Source organism: Heteronotia binoei, chromosome 2 (genome assembly GCF_032191835.1).
Source record: "Heteronotia binoei isolate CCM8104 ecotype False Entrance Well chromosome 2, APGP_CSIRO_Hbin_v1, whole genome shotgun sequence".
Lineage (NCBI taxonomy): Eukaryota > Metazoa > Chordata > Lepidosauria > Squamata > Gekkonidae > Heteronotia > Heteronotia binoei.
The window spans coordinates 191,890,199-191,910,466 of NC_083224.1; the positions used below are offsets into that span (position 1 = coordinate 191,890,199).

The 20,268-nt window shown below is 53.0% G+C and overlaps 1 protein-coding gene across 5 annotated transcripts in view; it reads right to left on the bottom strand.

Moving 5' to 3' along the window:
* Positions 1-1,183: 1,183 nt before the first annotated feature.
* RANBP3 (RAN binding protein 3) overlaps positions 1,184-20,268 on the bottom strand; it is a 63,473-nt gene continuing 44,388 nt past the window's right edge. For all 5 annotated transcript variants that reach the window (XM_060232751.1, XM_060232755.1, XM_060232754.1 and 2 more), the window contains 6 exons: positions 15,308-15,410; positions 12,918-13,042; positions 11,467-11,587; positions 10,599-10,741; positions 8,415-8,598; positions 1,184-1,982 (listed from right to left, as the gene is read on the bottom strand). In XM_060232751.1, the coding sequence (XP_060088734.1) occupies positions 1,939-1,982; positions 8,415-8,598; positions 10,599-10,741; positions 11,467-11,587; positions 12,918-13,042; positions 15,308-15,410 (720 nt within the window). In that variant the 3' untranslated portion in view covers positions 1,184-1,938. The remainder of the gene's footprint in view (positions 1,983-8,414; positions 8,599-10,598; positions 10,742-11,466; positions 11,588-12,917; positions 13,043-15,307; positions 15,411-20,268) is intronic.

A 20,268-nucleotide genomic window follows, 5' to 3' on the forward strand; every position in this document is an offset into this window, starting at 1 on the left:
CAGCAGCCGCCTTCTGCTGACTCCGGCATGGTCGCGCCCTCCCCTCCCACAACTCTCGCCCATGCGGGAACGTACTAAAAACAACCCCACGACGATCCCGGAGGTCCCAACGAAGCAGATCCCGCCCCCACCCCCATCCCGCCCCTAACACGTCCCTGCTATGCCACAGTAAACCGATTTCGGGGCTTGCTTCTCCCCACCTCCCCAGCTTCACCTCGGCAGTTCCAAGCTGTCTGGGCACGCCGCTGGCTGTTTGCTCTCTCTGTGGGAAGAGAAACACCAGGAGAGCGTTTGGAGAAGGATGCCAAACGTGCCGACGCTTGCCGCTTTCTCTCTTTGCTCAGCAAGAGGAGCCCGTTAACACCTGGGCAGTTTTGGAAAAGGGGGGTCAGGCCGGCTGCAAAGCGGGCTGGGGGGAGAGACAGCTAGCCCTGGCCGTCCCCCACGTGTCCTTTCACCCACGGAGGGAAGGGAGGGAGGGGGGGGGAAGAGATCCAAAACAAGCCTACTTGAACGGTGTGTGGGGAGGGGGGAGAAGCCCATAGGGAAAACAAAGCTGCTGGAATCGTTTCCAGACCATTTCTGGGCAAGGGCGGCCGGTGAGGTTCCTACAAGAGGGGACTAGCCGCTCTTCTCCACCCCGGGGATTGAAGACGCCCTGCATCAGCTGGTAATGGGTGGGGGGAGTGCCTGCTGCAAATGTGGGGCTCGGGGGGGGGGGCGGGCTTTGCCTAAAAGACGCCCGCCCGCACTGTGCCCCTTATTCGGGCAGCCGAGACAAAGCCTGTAACAGGAGGCCAACAGCTTCTGGAAACGAGGACGGCAGAAAGACGGAGCAGGGCCTTGGAGCCCCCTCTCCCGTTGAGGCCCCTGATTGAGCACAGGGGCGCGTAGTGCGAGAAGGGGGCGTCGATCTTCCTCAGCAGCTGAGCTGGCCTTGCCGCAGCAAAGTAGTGTCTGGCTTCTGGAAAAAGGCAAGAGAGCTGGGTCCGATTCAGCCCATTAAGCACCGTGGCAACACTGGGAGGTTACGAGGCGGGAACGACACACAGCCTGGTACAGCAACCCCTGCTTTTTTGTGTATGTGTGCGTGTGCGTGCGTATGGGAACACACACACACCTAGAGTGGCTTGGCTCTCCCTTAAATAGTAACAGAAAAGAACAGTACAAAACAGAAGGGTGCTCACTTGCTCATCACACTAGGGTATCTTATACAAAAACTAAAATAAAAAAGGTCTCGTCACAATAGAAGTCCCAAATAATAACAAGAGAAAGGAAGGGGCTGTTAGCGCTCCCCTTCCCTCCCCCCCCCCAGGTCGAAAGTCTCTTCCAAGCTCAGGAAAACGGCTGTCCAGGTCTTGTTTGTCATCTGTGTGTCGGGGTGGGGGGTGGGCAATCAAAACACAGAATGCAGCCGGTGAGGCGAGGGCAAAATCCCTTGGAGCTGGAAGTCGAGAGAGACGAGGGCAACGCAGCGTCTTGCGGTTTGCAATCCAAAGGAGAGCTGGGGGCGGGAGAGGCGGGACCCGGGTGGGTGGGTGGGTGGGAGAGCTGGGAGGGTCCGTGGTGGGGAGGAGAGCCCGAAGATCTCGCAGACAGGCGGCGAGTCACACGACGCCTTAACCAAGGAAAAGCAAGTGCAGGGTGGGGAGAGGGTATTTCTTCCCACTCATCAATATGATGAGCATTGGTGTCCCCAAACCACATCCAGCGAATTTTGTCCAAAGTCTGCTGTTTTTTTTTTTTCTCTTTTTAATACGGAATCGACCAATCCAGCTCCCCAAAAAAATCCAACACAAAAAAACAAAACAAAAAAAAAAACCAGAACAGGGATGCAGAGTTTCGGTTGCTGGCCTGGGACAGGACGTTCCGTTCCACCCGGAGGGGAGGTCTCGGCTGCCACGGCTCTGGCCAGGTGGGGGAGGGGCTCCAGGGCCGCTATGTGCTCCCGCCGGTTTGTCCGTCGCCTTCGTTGGGGGGGCCTGCAGGGACACAAGGGAGCTTGTGAGTCGCCTCCGGCTTGGCAAAAGGACCTTCGCGACGCTGTGTAAGGTGCGGTGCGTCTCTTTTCCTCTCCCCCGCCCCCCTCGCTCTTTCTCACACACACACCCTGACTGACTCCAGGCCACAGAAGCTGGCTCCTGGTGAAAATACTTCTGTTCTGCTACACAAAGCCGTTTCAACGCTGACAACAAACAAAATTTTGATCAGAAAATACGATCAAGTAGTGCACAGAAGAAGACGACGACGACAGCAGATTTATACCCCGCCCTTCTCTCTGAATCAGAGACTCAGAGCAGCCTACAACCTCCTATATCTTCTCCCCCCACAACAGACACCCTGTGAGGTGGGTGGGGCTGAGCGAGCTCTCCCCAGAAGCTGCCCTTTCAAGGAGAGTCTCAGAGCGGCCTACAATCACCTTCACCTTCCTTCCCCACAACAGACACCCTGTGAAGCGAGTGGGGCTGAGAGAGCTCTCCCAGAAGCTGCCCTTTCAAAGACAGAGTCTCAGAGCGGCCTACAATCTCCTTCACCTTCCTTCCCCACAACAGACACCCTGTGAGGCAAGTGGGGCTGAGAGAGCTCTCCAGAAGCTGCCCTTTCAAGGACAACTCTGCCAGAGCCATGGCTGACCCAAGGCCATTCCAGCAGCTGCCAGTGGAGGAGTGGGGAATCAAACCCGGTTCTCCCAGATAAAGAGTCCGCACACTTAACCACTGCACCAAACTGCTGCCACCCACTGGGTTGACATTTTCGTTAAAGCTTTCCACTGTGACCCCGAGGTCTCTTTCAGTGTTGGTTTCAGCCATGAGCTGTTGGGCTTTCTTGTTCGAGGGAGCACCACCTTACCCTCGCCAACACTGAACTTCGTTTGCCATGGGATTGCCCGTTCACACAGTTCTGCACCTCGTCAATCAGCTTTGGTGAGCAGCCTGAACAGTCTTGCTGCCGCTTGCAGGCCACTGCTCTGTGGAGAGCCAGTTTGGTGTAGTGGTTAAGTGCGCGGACTCTTATCTGAGAGAACCGGGTTTGATTCCCCACTCCTCCACTTGCACCTGCTGGAATGGCCGTGGGTCAGCCATAGCTCTGGCAGAGGTTGTCCTTGAAAGGGCAGCTGCTGTGAGAGCCCTCTCCAGCCCCACCCACCTCACAGGGTGTCTGTTGTGGGGGAGGAAGGGAAAGGAGATTGTGAGCCGCTCTGAGACTCTTCGGAGTGGAGGGCAGGATATAAATCCAATATCTTCATCTACCTCACAGGGTGTCTGTTGTGGGGGAGGAAGGGAAAGGAGATTGTGAGCCGCTCTGAGACTCTTCGGAGTGGAGGGCAGGATATAAATCCAATATCTTCATCTACCTCACAGGGTGTCTGTTGTGGGGGAGGAAGGGAAAGGAGATTGTGAGCCGCTCTGAGACTCTTCGGAGTGGAGGGCAGGATATAAATCCAATATCTTCATCTACCTCACAGGGTGTCTGTTGTGGGGGAGGAAGGGAAAGGAGATTGTGAGCCGCTCTGAGACTCTTCGGAGTGGAGGGCAGGATATAAATCCAATATCTTCATCTACCTCACAGGGTGTCTGTTGTGGGGGAGGAAGGGAAAGGAGATTGTGAGCTGCTCTGAGACTCTTCGGAGTGGAGGGCGGGATATAAATCCAATATCTTCATCTACCTCACAGGGTGTCTATTGTGGGGGAGGAAGGGAAAGGAGATTGTGAGCCGCTCTGAGACTCTTCGGAGTGGAGGGCGGGATATAAATCCAATATCTTCATCTACCTCACAGGGTGTCTGTTGTGGGGGAGGAAGGGAAAGGAGATTGTGAGCTGCTCTGAGACTCTTCGGAGTGGAGGGCGGGATATAAATCCAATATCTTCATCTATCTCACAGGGTGTCTGTTGTGGGGGAGGAAGGTAAAGGAGATTGTGAGCCGCTCTGAGACACTTCGGAGTGGAGGGCAGGATATAAATCCAATATCTTCATCTACCTCACAGGGTGTCTGTTGTGGGGGAGGAAGGGAAAGGAGATTGTGAGCCGCTCTGAGACTCTTCGGAGTGGAGGGCGGGATATAAATCCAATATCTTCATCTACCTCACAGGGTGTCTGTTGTGGGGGAGGAAGGGAAAGGAGATTGTGAGCCGCTCTGAGACTCTTCGGAGTGGAGGGCGGGATATAAATCCAATATCTTCATCTACCTCACAGGGTGTCTGTTGTGGGGGAGGAAGGGAAAGGAGATTGTGAGCCGCTCTGAGACTCTTCGGAGTGGAGGGCGAGATATAAATCCAATATCTTCATCTACCTCACAGGGTGTCTGTTGTGGGGGAGGAAGGGAAAGGAGATTGTGAGCCGCTCTGAGACTCTTCGGAGTGGAGGGCGGGATATAAATCCAATATCTTCATCTACCTCACAGGGTGTCTGTTGTGGGGGAGGAAGGGAAAGGAGATTGTGAGCCGCTCTGAGACTCTTCGGAGTGGAGGGCGGGATATAAATCCAATATCTTCATCTACCTCACAGGGTGTCTGTTGTGGGGGAGGAAGGGAAAGGAGATTGTGAGCCGCTCTGAGACTCTTCGGAGTGGAGGGCGGGATATAAATCCAATATCTTCATCTACCTCACAGGGTGTCTGTTGTGGGGGAGGAAGGGAAAGGAGATTGTGAGCTGCTCTGAGACTCTTCGGAGTGGAGGGCGGGATATAAATCCAATATCTTCATCTACCTCACAGGGTGTCTGTTGTGGGGGAGGAAGGGAAAGGAGATTGTGAGCCGCTCTGAGACTCTTCGGAGTGGAGGGCGAGATATAAATCCAATATCTTCATCTACCTCACAGGGTGTCTGTTGTGGGGGAGGAAGGGAAAGGAGATTGTGAGCCGCTCTGAGACTCTTCGGAGTGGAGGGCGGGATATAAATCCAATATCTTCATCTACCTCACAGGGTGTCTGTTGTGGGGGAGGAAGGGAAAGGAGATTGTGAGCCGCTCTGAGACTCTTCGGAGTGGAGGGCGAGATATAAATCCAATATCTTCATCTACCTCACAGGGTGTCTGTTGTGGGGGAGGAAGGGAAAGGAGATTGTGAGCCGCTCTGAGACTCTTCGGAGTGGAGGGCGGGATATAAATCCAATATCTTCATCTACCTCACAGGGTGTCTGTTGTGGGGGAGGAAGGGAAAGGAGATTGTGAGCCGCTCTGAGACTCTTCGGAGTGGAGGGCGGGATATAAATCCAATATCTTCATCTACCTCACAGGGTGTCTGTTGTGGGGGAGGAAGGGAAAGGAGATTGTGAGCCGCTCTGAGACTCTTCGGAGTGGAGGGCGGGATATAAATCCAATATCTTCATCTACCTCACAGGGTGTCTGTTGTGGGGGAGGAAGGGAAAGGAGATTGTGAGCTGCTCTGAGACTCTTCGGAGTGGAGGGCGGGATATAAATCCAATATCTTCATCTACCTCACAGGGTGTCTGTTGTGGGGGAGGAAGGGAAAGGAGATTGTGAGCCGCTCTGAGACTCTTCGGAGTGGAGGGCGAGATATAAATCCAATATCTTCATCTACCTCACAGGGTGTCTGTTGTGGGGGAGGAAGGGAAAGGAGATTGTGAGCCGCTCTGAGACTCTTCGGAGTGGAGGGCGGGATATAAATCCAATATCTTCATCTACCTCACAGGGTGTCTGTTGTGGGGGAGGAAGGGAAAGGAGATTGTGAGCCGCTCTGAGACTCTTCGGAGTGGAGGGCGGGATATAAATCCAATATCTTCATCTACCTCACAGGGTGTCTGTTGTGGGGGAGGAAGGGAAAGGAGATTGTGAGCCGCTCTGAGACTCTTCGGAGTGGAGGGCGGGATATAAATCCAATATCTTCATCTACCTCACAGGGTGTCTGTTGTGGGGGAGGAAGGGAAAGGAGATTGTGAGCTGCTCTGAGACTCTTCGGAGTGGAGGGCGGGATATAAATCCAATATCTTCATCTACCTCACAGGGTGTCTATTGTGGGGGAGGAAGGGAAAGGAGATTGTGAGCCGCTCTGAGACTCTTCGGAGTGGAGGGCGGGATATAAATCCAATATCTTCATCTACCTCACAGGGTGTCTGTTGTGGGGGAGGAAGGGAAAGGAGATTGTGAGCTGCTCTGAGACTCTTCGGAGTGGAGGGCGGGATATAAATCCAATATCTTCATCTATCTCACAGGGTGTCTGTTGTGGGGGAGGAAGGTAAAGGAGATTGTGAGTCGCTCTGAGACTCTTCGGAGTGGAGGGCGGGATATAAATCCAATATCTTCATCTACCTCACAGGGTGTCTATTGTGGGGGAGGAAGGGAAAGGAGATTGTGAGCCACTCTGAGACTCTTCGGAGTGGAGGGCGGGATATAAATCCAATATCTTCATCTACCTCACAGGGTGTCTGTTGTGGGGGAGGAAGGTAAAGGAGATTGTGAGTCGCTCTGAGACTCTTCGGAGTGGAGGGTGGGATATAAATCCAGTATCTTCATCTACCTCACAGGGTGTCTGTTGTGGGAGAGGAAGGGAAAGGAGATTGTGAGCCGCTCTGAGACTCTTTGGAGTGGAGGGCGGGATATAAATCCAATATCTTCATCTACCTCACAGGGTGTCTGTTGTGGGGGGGGGAAGGGAAAGGAGATTGTGAGCCGCTCTGAGACTCTTCGGAGTGGAGGGCGGGATATAAATCCAATATCTTCATCTACCTCACAGGGTGTCTGTTGTGGGGGGGGAAGGGAAAGGAGATTGTGAGCCGCTCTGAGACTCTTCGGAGTGGAGGGCGGGATATAAGTCCAATATCATCATCTTCTTCTCTCGCCCCATTCCGAATGGTTCGTGAGCAAACAAAACACACTGACCCTTCGAAGGAACCCCACCGCTCCCTTCCCTGCATAGCAAGAACTGCCCACTGATTCCTGTCCTGCTCCTAGTATTTAGCCAATTCTTAGTCCAGAACAGGACTTGTCCTCTTCTCCTATGACTAAGGTTACTCAAGAGACTTTGGGGAGGGCCACGAGAGCCCCAGGCAGCAGAGTCTGCCTGGATCACGCTCCACCCCTTTCCCCCAGCTTCAGTGCTGGTTTATTCGTCCCAGAAAGAACCAGGCGGGAAAGGCTGCTGCTCTCCCCAAATGGGGCAGGAGGAGAAAGTGAGGCAACAGCACCTTGTGGGGGGGGGGGGGTCAGGCCAGTAGCTATAGGGGAGCCCAGGGGGCCAGGCCATTCTATTAACCCCCCTTCCCTATAGAGGGCTCTTCTGTTGGAGGGCCACCTGGACCAATGAGAGAGCGAGCGTGCGTGCGGGAGAACAGCAGAGAGAGAGGGGAGCAGCGAAAGAGACCGACAGCGTGAGAGAGACGGGGGACAGTGAGAGCGCGGCAGAGAGACAGCAAGTAGGAGAGCGAGAGAGCAACAGCCAGAGAGAGTGTGCAAGAGAGAGTGGGGCCAGGCGGGCTGGCTGCTGGAGGGAAGAAGCAATCAAGCCCCCCCCCCCCCGACAAATATCAAATCTTTTAGCTCCCGGGCCCCTCCACTCAAAATTTCCTGGCTACGGGCCTGTGGGGGGGGTGGGCATAAAGGCAAGAGGGACTTTTAATTGTCCAGAGCACATCTGGTTGCTAAATGATGCTTTTAATGCAGCTAAAAAAAGGTAAAGGTCGTCCCCTGTGCAAGCACCAGCCGTTTCCGACTCTGGAGTGACGTCGCTTTCACAACGTTTTCACGGCAGACTTTTTACGGGGTGGTTTCCCACTGCCTTCCCCGGTCCTCTACGCTTCCCCCCCCAGCAAGCTGGGGACTCATTGGACCGACCTCAGAAGGTTGGAAGGCTGAGTCAACCTGGAGCCGGCTACCTGAAAACCCAGCTTCCGCCGGGGATCGAACTCAGGTTGTGAGCAGAGCTTAGGACGGCAGTACTGCGGCTTTAACGCTCTGCGCCATGGGGCTCTTGTCTGGGAGACCCAGGTTCAAATCCCCACTTGTGCCAGATAAGCTTGCTGGATAACCTTGGGCTAGTCAAACACTCTCCACTCACCTACCTCACCGGGTTGCCGTGAGGATGAAATGGAGGAAAGGAGAATGATGTCAGCCACTTAAAAAAGGTCAAGGTCGTCCCCCTGCGCAAGCACCAGCCGTTTCCGACTCTGGGGTGACGTTGCTTTCACAACGTTTTCACGGCAGACTTTTTTACGGGGTGGTTTGCCATTGCCTTCCCCGGTCCTCCATGCTTTCCTCCCAGCAAGCTGGGTGCTGGGTATGCGGCTAAAGCAGCACAATTAAAGTTAATGCTTGGAAGGGAAGCGCCGCACTTTCCCCCCCAAGTTTCTATGTCTCTTTTTGGGGGCGGTGGGGAAGAACCTCCTTGCCTTACGGCTTCCCACCTTCCGGAAACATCCCCTGTCTCGAAGCATAGGGGGTCTTCCCAGAGGCCTGCTCACCGCTTCCAGGTGATCCTGAAGGGGCCAGGCCGTCGTCGTCGTCACTGTCTTCCTCGTTGGACTGGGTCACCTCCGGCTGCGGGGTGGAGTTCTTGGCCTCTTGCTCCTGCTCCACGCGGCTCCGCAAGGCCAGGATCCGGTGGTGTAAGGCAGCGTAGAGCTGTCCCGTGTCTTTAGAACTCGCCTGCGGTTCCAAAAGCAAAAACCTGTTTGATCTATGGGACCGCCTCTCCCCATACGTGCCCCGGAGATCACTACGATCCAGTACGCAACATCTCCTGACCATCCCTGGAGCGAAGGATGTCGGTCTTGCCTCAACCAGGGCCTTTTCGGCCTTGGCCCCAGCCTGGTGAAATCAGCTCCCTCTAGAGATCCGGGCCCTCACCGAATTGTTATCTTTCCGCAGGGCCTGTAAAACGGAGCTATTCCACCAGGCCTTTGGTTGAGGCAGCGGGTGTCCTACTCCACTGGCTGGTCCTGTGTGGCGATCCACCTCTGCTGTAATAGCAATTTATTTTATTCACCATTTTCGGTTCATATAATATGTGCCCAACTGAGCCGCTATTTATAATTTGTTATGATCTGTCAGACCGTATTCTCCACATCGCTCTGGTTTTAACTGTTTTTCTACCGTTTTTAGAATGTTGTGGCCCATACTTGGGAAAAGACGGACTATAAATTGCCTAAAATAAATAATTTGGGATCAGACACCAAGCCAAGGTGATGCGACAGAACGTTCCGGAGCTCAAGGTAGCCTTTAAAAGGGGGGGGGGGGGGCGCGCAAGTGAAACAATCACGGTTTTGATGTGCGGATAATACAATATTGAGAAAAATCACCGAGATAAACAATACTTTAAACGATAAGCAAGTTATCTTAATTTGATTTATATGAACACCTTCTCTCACTGTAGGCACCACGTGCAGCTTTTAAATAGTCCTTGACGGATCGCTTCCGTAGTCCTGTGGAAATTCCCAGTGTTCTACTGGCGGTCGCTGAAGATTCCAAACCAGTAGAAAAAAGACAGTAATTCCACAGAAAAAAGATCACAGGAGAGGATGAGAGAACCTGCCAAATCGAGACCTTTGCGGCAGCGGGAGAAGGTGTTCGTATAAATCAAATTAAGATGACTCGCTTATCGTTTAAAGTATTGTTTATTTCCGTGATTTTCTTCTCAATATTGTATTATTTAAAAGGGGGGGGGCACGGCATGAACTTCTAGAAAAGGGGAAGCTGTAAGCAGCTGTTCACTGGGGGGGGCCACCTCCACGTTCAGGGAGGGTCTGCCCTGAACACCAGAGAACAGGGCAGGGTACTGCCTGCCCGCTTCCCCCAGGGATTGGGATGGGCTGCTTGATGAGAAAGAACCTCGCAGAGGGCGCCTTCCTTCTCCTGAGGCGGAGAGCCTCTCGGGTCAAGGGAAGGCTTTCTGTGCTGGAAATAAATCCTTTGAGATCAGACACCAAGCCAAGGTGATGCGACAGAACGTAGGTAGCCTTTAAAAGGGAGGGGGGGGGGTATGTGAAAAAAATCACAGTTTCGATGTGTAGATAATACAGTATTGAGTAAAATCACCGAAATAAACAATACTTTAAACAATAAGCAAGTTATCTGTACGGCTGAGCAGAGCAGATGGGAGTACAGAAAAGACAAAAACCTATCTCCGGTGAAGAAGCATTGTTTCTTTTTTTCTTTTAATACTTTTTCTTTCTTTTCTCTCTTCTTCTACCTTCATTTTCTTTTACTGTGCTAGTCGTAGATCACACCTAATAGTAATTACCTGATAGCAATTTTTGGGATAACATTTTAAATTGTATAGACAATATTTAGACAGCGAAGAATCCATATCAATGCGTAATTAATATCGACTGTACCTCGATACAGAAATTATTGCCTTAATTTTAAATTTGTATCCATCTTGACCTCTTGCCTTGAATAGAAAATGGGTCTACGTGTCTAGATACATCTATATAACTTAAATCCCTTACTTGCTATTTTATTACATGCGTGTAAGTATTTGTGCTTGTTTATAACCTGATTTAATAAGATTAGTTGCCTATGAATATTAATATTGATATTAACTTATTTCAAAAATTAATAAAATATTAAGCGGACAAAGAAGCAAATGACACGCTCGGTCAGGAGGGGGCGTAAAGGCGAGAAGCTGCCAGACCCCACCATCTTACCGAGATGAGAAAGACTTTGACCCCCTGGTCTTCCGTGTCCATGGCTGTGATCCGGATGCTCTTCTCGCTGGCCTTGTCAATTTGCATCTGGGCCCAAAGCTTGGTGTTCAGGATGAGTCGCAAGCTGCCCTGGGTTCTCATGACTGGGCGGGGGATGAGAACAGAGCCGGCTGAGCGAGCAAAGCCCTGGCAGACCCCCGGCAGTGCCCAAGACACGGCCCCCACCCCACCTCGCCTGTGAGAACTCCAAGGCTGAGTGCTGAGACCCAGTCCTCTTCTTGCAGGGGCCTTCCAGGAACCCACAGCACGGGGGGGCTCTCTGCACACAGAGATCCCGGGAGGATGCCGGACGAGCAGGCCGTCCTCTCTACTCTTCACGTCCTGCAAGTGTATTCCTCAGGCCCTGGCCCTGGAGAGGAACATCGCCTCCAGCCACGCAGCTCTCAGGGAGGGTCTGCCCGGAACACCAGAGAACAGGGTAGGGTACTGCCTGTCAACTTCCCCCAGGGATCGAGAAGGGCTGCTGGGTGAGAGAGAACCCAGCAGAGGGAGCCTTCCTTCTCCTGAGGTGGAGAGCCTCTCGGGTCAAGGGAAGTCTCTCTGTGCTGGAAGGAGGTACCTGGCCGTGGACCAGGCTCCAGCTGGAGTTGAGGCTGTGTGTGGGCAGGCTGGCCAAGGAAAGAAAGCTGGGAGCTAACCACTGCGAGGGGGGGACTTTCTGGCTGCAGCTAGCTGGGAATTCCTCTCCAGGCTGCTCCGCTGCAGCAACTGGAAACCCCCCCAGATGGATGCCTCCTGGACCCAGTCTGGCCGCCAAGGCCAGCTTTCCCCCACAGCCTGGGCTCCTCCCTCCCTCCTGCTCTCTTACCCAGGCGTGACTGCAGGGTCCCGTCGTCGGTGGATGCCATGTCGTTCAGCCTCAGGAGCCCTCGGCCCCTTTCCACCCAGGACTGGGAGGACTTGTCGAAGACGAACAGCTTGCACTGGATCTGCAACAGAAAGAGGAGCTCCCACGTGGAGGCACTTCACGGAGGAGAGGAGGCGAGAAGGACCCACGGCTCAGCCTGCTGGAGAGCCCACGGGGTCACTGCCAAGAGTCATCCCTTCTGTATTCCTCTTGCCATGCTTTCTGTAATGTAACTTTGCCATTTTGCTTGCATGCATTCCTGCTTAGCTCTTCTCCCTGCATGCTTATCTGGGGAACTTATTATTCAAGCTGTTTCCACCGACCTCAAGCTCAGACACTAATGAAGCACAGATTAGACACCTGGGCTCTTAAGAATTGGAGTGGGAGGGGGTCCCGTCAAAAGCTGCTTTTGCTTCGCTTTGCCACGCTTTTGCACTTGAATTCATAGAATCAAAGAGTTGGAAGGGACCTCTAGGGTCATCTAGTTCAACCCCCTGCACAATGCAGGAAACTCAAAAACACTTCCCCCAAAATTCACAGGATCATCATTGCTGTCAGGTGGCCATCCAGCCTCTGTTGAAAAATCTCCAAAGGAGAGCCCGCCCCCACCAAGGAGGAAGGCTGTTAGAATCATAGAAGAGTTGGAAGGGATCCCCAGGGTCATCTAGTCCAACCCCCTGAACAATGCAGGAAACTCACAAACACCTCCCCCTCAATTCACAGGATCTTCATTGCTGTCAGATGGCCTTCTAGCCTCTTTTTAAAAACCTCCAAGGAAGGAGAGCCCACCACCTCCCGAGGAGGAAGCCTGTTCCACTGAGGAACCGTTCTAACGGTCAGGAAGTTCTTCCTAATGCTGAGCTGGAAACTCTTCTGATTTAATTTCAACCCGTTGGTTCTGGTCCTACCTCCAGGGGCCACAGAAAACAATCCCACACCATCCTCTACAGGACAGCCCTTCAAGTATATGAAGATGGTGATCAGATCACCTCTCAGCCTCCTCCTCTCCAGGCTAAACATGCCCAGCTCCTTCAACCTTTCCTCAGAGGACTTGATCTCCAGACCCCTCACCATCTTTGTCGCCCTCCTCTGGACCTGTTTCAGCTTGTCTATATCCTTCTTAAAATGTGGTGCCCAAAATTGAACACACAATACTCCGGTTGAGATCTTCCCAGAGCAGAGTAAAGCGACACCATCGCATCACGTGGTCTGGACACTAGACTTCTGTTGATACAGCCCAAAATTGCGTTTGCCTAAGGCAAGCACCCACCGCAACGGAAGGACAATGCTCAGGACCCCTTTGATCAGCTCCGAGGACACCCCTCTCCCTCCCTCCCCCAACACAGAGGAAAAGGTAGGCAGCTGACTGGACCTGCCACGGATGAGCTTCCTCCCTCCTTCGCCAGCCTCACCTGCAGGACGTTGCTCTCTGCCTCCTCTCCTGTGATCACTTCCACCTTCTCCAGCAGACACTTCCTGGCCGTCGCTTTCGTGTACGCCGCGGCAGACTCGGCCAGCGACTCTGAAATGTTATTGGCTGAACAAAATTTTGCAAGTTTATTTCAGGGGGTGGTGGTGTCCTGAACGCCACGCCGCTATTCATGATATTTTCACACACGCTGAGCGCCCCCTCCCCCGCCAACGCTTTGCTTCCTAAATTTCCGGCTCTCTCTAGGGCCGAGCCTGATGCATGAAGATGCTGATAAAAGAATCGTAGGGAGAGAGCGGGGAACGCAGATCAGCCAGGCCTCGGCCGCCATCTGCACAGACCAAAGGAAGGAAAGATGGAAACCAGCAGCAAAGGATTCTGGGATTCTATACTCTAGCTATACTCCCTCTAAGCTGTGGAGTCTCGTGAGTAAAAATCCTACTTTGTAAGCTGTTGGCATTGCTCAGTAAAAAATGGACCCAGAGCCACGGCCGGCGTGTGGGAATAGGCCATTTTTTACTGAGCTAAGTTGTGAGCACCTACATAAATCAGTTTGCTCTGGGCAGGGCATTTCTGGGCAGGGCATTTCTGCCCACTAGAAATGCAAAAAAATGCCCCCCCCCCATCCCTAGAAATGCAAAAAACCCCAGAGAATTGTAGGAGAGATGAAGAAACTTGAAACTATTTACATTTTTAATTTACAGATTTTTTATTTTACGTTTTAAATTTTTTTTTAAAAAAAATTGTGAGATTAAGCAATAAAAATTGTGAGAATACGACTCGATCCTTTGAGCTGGAGGTGCCAGGGCCGAGACCTTGCGCATGCGAGAAAGAGGCTCTGCCACTGAGCTACGGCTCCCACCCCGTGGCTCCGCTGAAGCAGAGTCGGAAGGAGGAGCGGCGGCAGACAACTGCAACAGGAGCCGATGCTTAGAAACTGTCATTGGCTCTTCTTCAGCTTTTACAATTGCTTGATTTATCTCTGCCGGGCTCCAAGGAGCACGCTGTGCAGGTGGCATTCCGCTTTCGCGTTTCCTGGGTCTGTAACGGACCCGGGGAATGCAAAACCAGCCGGGCAGCATCTGCACTCCAGGCAGCCTGCTTTCCACAAGGGAAGGCAGGCTCCGAGGAGCACACACGCTGCGCTTGGGACAGGGGGGGGTGCCTCACGGCGCACCTAGGTCAGGTGGCGCCCTAGACGGCTGCCTACTTGGCCTATTCCCACACGCCGGCCATGGCTCTGGGGCCATTTTTTACTGAGCTAAGACAAAAACGTGTGAGCCAGAGGCTGAAAAACTGAGCGAGGAGTCACTGGGTTTGTCCTGTAACTGGCACAAGCGCTAGTGGAGTGGGAAGGCTGGCTCTCTGAAGGAGAAGGTGGGCGGTATCTCTTTATCTGGCAGCACCGCCTCACCCTCCTGTGCGGAGGCAGCCTGGCCCACAGCTGTTGCTCCTCCCCCTGATTCACAAGCCTCAGTCCTCCTTCCCGCCACCTTGGATTTCCTCCACAGAGCAGGGGCTGGGCTAGATGGACTCAAGGACTCCCTCCCTTGCCGGTCCTTCGCCTGGAACCTCCTCCCAGGACACCTGCGTGGCAACTATCAGGAGGGACTCCTGCCATTTATCTGGCAACAGTTCCACTTTCCACTGTCTCTGCTTCGTGCCGCTCCTGTGTCTGTGTAACAAGCAAAGTATTCTCTCTGCCTAGTCTTGGGGATGGCCAAGGTCGCCTTCGGCTGATTCTGTTCGCATCTGCAAGGGGCCTAGGACCAACTACTGGAGGAGGGACTGTTTGCTCGCGCCTTGGGTTTGAACGGGTAACGGTTGTTACAACAGGTATAAGTAGAGGGCAAATGCCCGCCAAAGCCAGTTTTCGCAAGAACCGTCTTGCCTTGACTTGTCATGTATCACTGAACGGCTATTCTTGCAAATGGACTATTGTTGATCTTTGGCAACTTGACAGCAACCCCTTTCTCACAAATCCCCCCTTTCGACCAAGCCCTCCTCCTGAACCCAAACTGAACTGGAATCAATGCCGATTGTTCCCCCTCCCTCCCGTGACTGTTGTCTTCCTCCTGCTCTGAATTTTGCAAGCTCCTTGGGGGAAGGGACCCCAAGTCGAGGACCTGCCCTTTGATTCCTGCGGCCTGTGTGGCCTTCAGGGGGCCACCAGCAAGGCTGACCCAATCGCAGCTCAGCGTTTCTGACAGACCAGTAGGCAAAGGGAGCCGCTGGGACTGTCCCCCCAGTTGTCTGCCCGGCCATCTCCGGGAACTGCTGGGCAAGCAGGAGGAGGAGCCAGAGGGCTTGGCAGGCTCAGCGAATGGGCGAGCAGGAAGGCCCCAGAGCCTGGGGGCACCTCTTGGCCTTTACCTTTTTCCGGGGTGGCTTCTTGTGAAGAAGATTCGGAGCCAGAGTCCCCCGCGGTGTTCTCCTTGCTGCTGTCTGGGCCGGGCTCGCTCAGCTTGGGTGGACTCTGCCGAGGAGGGAAGAAGCAGAGCTCAGAGCCTGAAGGGCTGAGCAGAAGGCCTCGCTCTGAGCTGGCGGCCTGATTTGGGAGGCAAAGCGTCGCAACCCGCAAGGAATCCTGGCAGTAAAAACTGGGGGCTGGTTTTTTTAAGCCGCTTTTTCTCCACTTGGTTTCAACTGCATTATCCAACCGTAGTAAGTTGCCAAGGTTTCTGGCTAGTTTTTCATCTGGTTCGTTTTCACTGCTTAGAGCAGGGGTGTCAAACATGCAGTTTGGGGGCCAAATCAGGCCCCCCCGGAGGGTTTCTATCAGGCCCCCTAGCAACTGGCTGTCATCTGCTTCCTTCTCTCTATATCTTGTTTCCTTCTGCATAATGGTTTGCTTTTCAAGGCTCTCTCAATCGCACAGCAGAGCTACTGAGCCAAACTTTTCTTCCTTCTATTGGCTGAGGCTCCTCCCCACCAGTCCCCTGGGGAAGGAAGGAAGGAAAGAGCCAGAGCTTCCCTTGCCCAGTTCCTTGGATCCCATGGGAGAAATACAAAGAAAGCACCTTTAAGACCAACAAGTGCTAACATTTTAAGAATGTTTTAAATTTTTTAAAACTTTAAAAAGCATGTTTTAGGTTTTTAAAAAACACATGTTTTAAGTTTCAGAAGCGGCTCCGTGACGCAGAGTGGTAAAGCAGCAGTTCTGCAGTACTGTGATCTGAACTCTCTGCTCACGACCTGAGTTCGATTCCGGCGGAAGCTGGATTCAGGTAGCCGGCCCAAGGTTGACTCAGCCTTCCATTCTTCCGAGGTCGGTAAAATTATACCCAGGGAAAGTGTAAAAGACTGGGGAAGGCAATGGCAAACCACCCCGTAAAAAGTCTGCCGTGAAAATGTTGTGAAAGCAACGTCACCCCAGAGTCGGAACGACTGGTGCTTGCACAGGGGACCTTTCCTTTCCTAGGTTTTTTACGATATATATTTAATGGTGTTTGTGTACTTTATAAAGTTTATATCTCTGCTACCTAGCCTTAAATAGGCACAAACATGGCTTGGCCTGAGATAGCTCGGCCCAACCCGACACGGCCCAGCCCGACAAGGTCTCATTTATGTCAGATCTGGCCCTCATGAGATCGACACCCCTGGCTAAGAGTTATGAGGGAAAAATAATAGAAATATAAATTAATTTATGTAAACATAAAATTTAAATACATTTCCAAAAAAAACCAGCTGCATTTGTCTGTTGCATCCAAGATAAGGAAAGGTTCTGGGGCAACTTCAAAGGCTAACAGCTTGTGGCCAAAATGTATATAGGTCAGAGCCCGTTTCATGCCCTCAGATAGGAGGCACACCTGCCCACTTAAAACACCGCCAGGAAAGGTGGCAAAGCAGCAGCGACTGAAAGAGATTCTCAACATTCTTGCACCTCTGCCCCCCCCCCATCCCTCTATCTTTTGCCTCCCCAACAAACACAATCCATTTCAACGGGGAGGGGTCAGAGACACAGGCCCGGCGCTAATGGTTTTCACATCCCAGGCCGTCCCCCCAAGTGTTCTCTTCGCACGTGCGCCCCGATGATGTCAGCAGAAGTGAAATCATCGGGGGGGGTGTGTGTGTGAAACTCGAACTCTTGGCCCACCCCATGCCTGTTTTCTTCGCACGTGCGCCTCGATGATGTCACCAGAAGTGAAATCATCGGGGGGCGTGAAGCTCGAACTCTTGGCCCACCCCATGCCTTGGCCCACGCCATGCTTGTTCTCTTCGCACGTGCGCCCCGATGATGTCACCGGAAGAGACATCATCGGGGGGTGCGAAGCTTGAACTCTTGGCCCACCCCATGCCTTGGCCCACGCCATGCTCGTTCTCTTCACACGTGCGCCCTGATGATTTCACCAGAAGTGACATCATCGGGGGCGTGAAGCTTGAACTCTTGGTCCACCCAATACCTTGGCCCACCCAATGCTTGTTCTCTTCGCACGTGCGCCCCGATGATGTCAGCAGAAGTGACATCATCGGGGGCATGAAGCTTGAACTCTTGGCCCACCCCATGCCTGTTCTCTTCGCACGTGCGCCCCGATGATGTCACTGGAAGAGACATCATCGGGGGGGCACAAAGCTTGAACTCCTGGCCCACCCCATGCCTGGCCCTCTCCTGCTTCAAAGGAAGCTGGAAGGACCTCTTCCAGCTCTCCCTGAAGTGGGAGAGGGCTGGGCAAGGTCGAGAAGGCAGAAGGCAGAAGGCGTGTTTAGAGCCGGGCTCTGATCGCGCTCGCTGCTATGCCCCCCTGACTTGGCTGTGGCTTCCTCAGCCTCAGCGAAGTCAGGAAGGCAGCGGGTCTGGGGAGAGGGGTCGCCTGGTGGTGCACCTAGGCCAGGTGGCGCCCTAGGTGGCTGCCTACTCCCATGTGCCGGTCCTGTGTACACAACCAAGTATGCACAGTCACTATGTGCACACAAGGGTCTGGGGATTAGAGGGGGAACAAAAGAGAACCCTTTTCTCTAAGGAGCAGGAATTAAGCCAAGTCCCGCCAACACAGCTAGTGTGCTCTTGCAATGAGACATACAAAACATTAAAACCAATAAAAACAGATGATGAAGACGACGACATTGGATTTAGATTCCACCCTCCATTCAAAAGTCTCAGAGCGGGCTACAATCTCCTTTCCCATCCTCCCCCACAACAGACACCCTGTGAGGCGGGTGGGGCTGAGAGAGCTCTCCCAGAAGCTGCCCTTTCAAAGACAGAGTCTCAGAGCAGCCTACAATCTCCTTTTCCTTTCTCCCCCACAACAGACACCCTGTGAGGCAGGTGGGGCTGAGAGGACTCTCCCAGAAGCTGCCCTTTCAAGGACAGAGTCTCAGAGTGGCCTACAATCTCCTTTTCCTTTCTCCCCCACAACAGACACCCTGTGAGGCAGGTGGGGCTGAGAGGACTCTCCCAGAAGCTGCCCTTTCAAGGACAGAATCTCAGAGCGGCCTACAATCTCCTTTCCCTTCCTCCCCCACAACAGACACCCTGTGAGGTGGGTGGGGCTGAGAGGGCTCTCCCAGCAGCTGCCCTTTCAAGGACAGAGTCTCAGAGCGGCCTACAATCTCCTTTTCCTTTCTCCCCCACAACAGACACCCTGTGAGGCAGGTGGGGCTGAGAGGACTCTCCCAGCAGCTGCCCTTTCAAGGACAACCTCTGTGAGAGCTCTGGCTGAGCCAAGGTCATTCCAGCAGCTGCAAGTGGAGGAGTGGGGAATCAAACCCCGGCTCTCCCAAACACGAGTCCGCGCACTTCACCACTACACCAAACTGGCTCCAAAGTGAATGTGGTAGGCCAGAATAAATGTCACTCACTAAAAGCCCTAAGAAAGTTTTTTCACAGTCCATGAAAAGCCAGCAAAGAGGGACCTCTCCACAGACTCCACAGTCTTAGCTGTTGCGGGAACACTACTTAGAGGCCCCCTCTCCCTGGGAGAACCACTCCCAGAAGGTGAGGAAAACCCATTCGGTTGGATGACCAAAATTCCTGCAATAGGGAGGATGTGGAGAAACGTGTTTTACTTTGGAGGTCTGGGCTGCATGGAAGCCTTCAGCCTTGAGTTTAAAGAACTTTCTATCCCTCTTAGGAGAGAACAGTTGCGGGGGAGGGAAGGGGAGTAAAGCCTCATCTGCTCAGGCTTCAGAAATGCTAACTGCCAGGGCCAGAGACAATGTGATGGTCAAGTCACACCTCCAGCTGGGAGAGAGAGTTTGGAGATCTGAAATGCTAGAAAGGCCTTTTCCCGGTGACTTCAGGAAGGGACTCTTTGACAGGGGGCGGGGCAAACAGAGCCAATAAGACTCCTTGGCACAGAGGCGGTTTTTTTGTTGCTCAGTCGCACCGTCGAGTCTGACTCTTTGCGACCCCATGGACCAAGTCACGCCAGGCCCTCCTGTCTTCCACCCTCCTCCAAAGTCTGCTCAAATTCGTGTTAACTGCATCAGTAATACTGTCCAGCCATCTCCTCTTTTCCCATCCCCTTCTTCTCTGGCCTTCTGTCTTCTCCAGTGAGTGCTCCCTTCTCATTGGGTGGCCAAAGTATTTGAGCTTTGCGACCCCCTGGACCAAGTCACGCCAGGCCCTCCTGTCTTCCACCCTCCTCCGAAGTCTGCTCAAATTCGTGTTAGTCACATCAGTAACGCTGTCCAGCCATCTCCTCTTTTGCCATCCCCCTCTTCTTTTGCCTTCTGTCTTTCCTAGCATCAGGGTCTTCTCCAGGAAGTGCTCCTTTCTCATTTGGGGGCCAAAGTATTTGAGCTTCAGCTTCAGCATCTGACCTTCCAGGAAGGGAACAGTCTGGGTTGATTTCCCTTAGGATTGACTGATTGGATCTTCTTGCAGTCCAAGGGACTCTCAAGAGTCTTCTCCAGCACCACAGCTCGAAAGCATCTCTTCTTCTGCGCTCGGCCTTCCTTATGGTCCAGCTCTTACAGCCATACATTACTACTGGGAATACCATCGCTTTGACTGTCGCTGTGCTGACAGGACCCATCTAGATGCTTTCTTTTTAATCAATACCTTCTAACTTTTAATGCTGGAAGCTGTTCTCTGTCCCACCTAGACACCATCGCTCAAACACAAGACTTTAAAATGAGTGCGTGTGTGAGGGTGGGGTTTCAGTCAACTGGCAAGCGGCTGATCCCCGGTGGGGTGAAAGTGCAGCAAGCTCACGGTAACCTGCCACTAGCAGTAGGAGATGTAAGCCCAAGGCAAGGCCTTAGGGCAGGGGTGGGGAACCTTTTTTCTGCCAAGGGCCATATGGATATTTATAACATCATTGGCGGGCCATAAAAAATTATCAACTTAAAAAACAGTGCTCCGCCGAGGGAGAATGATTCAGGCCAGCAAA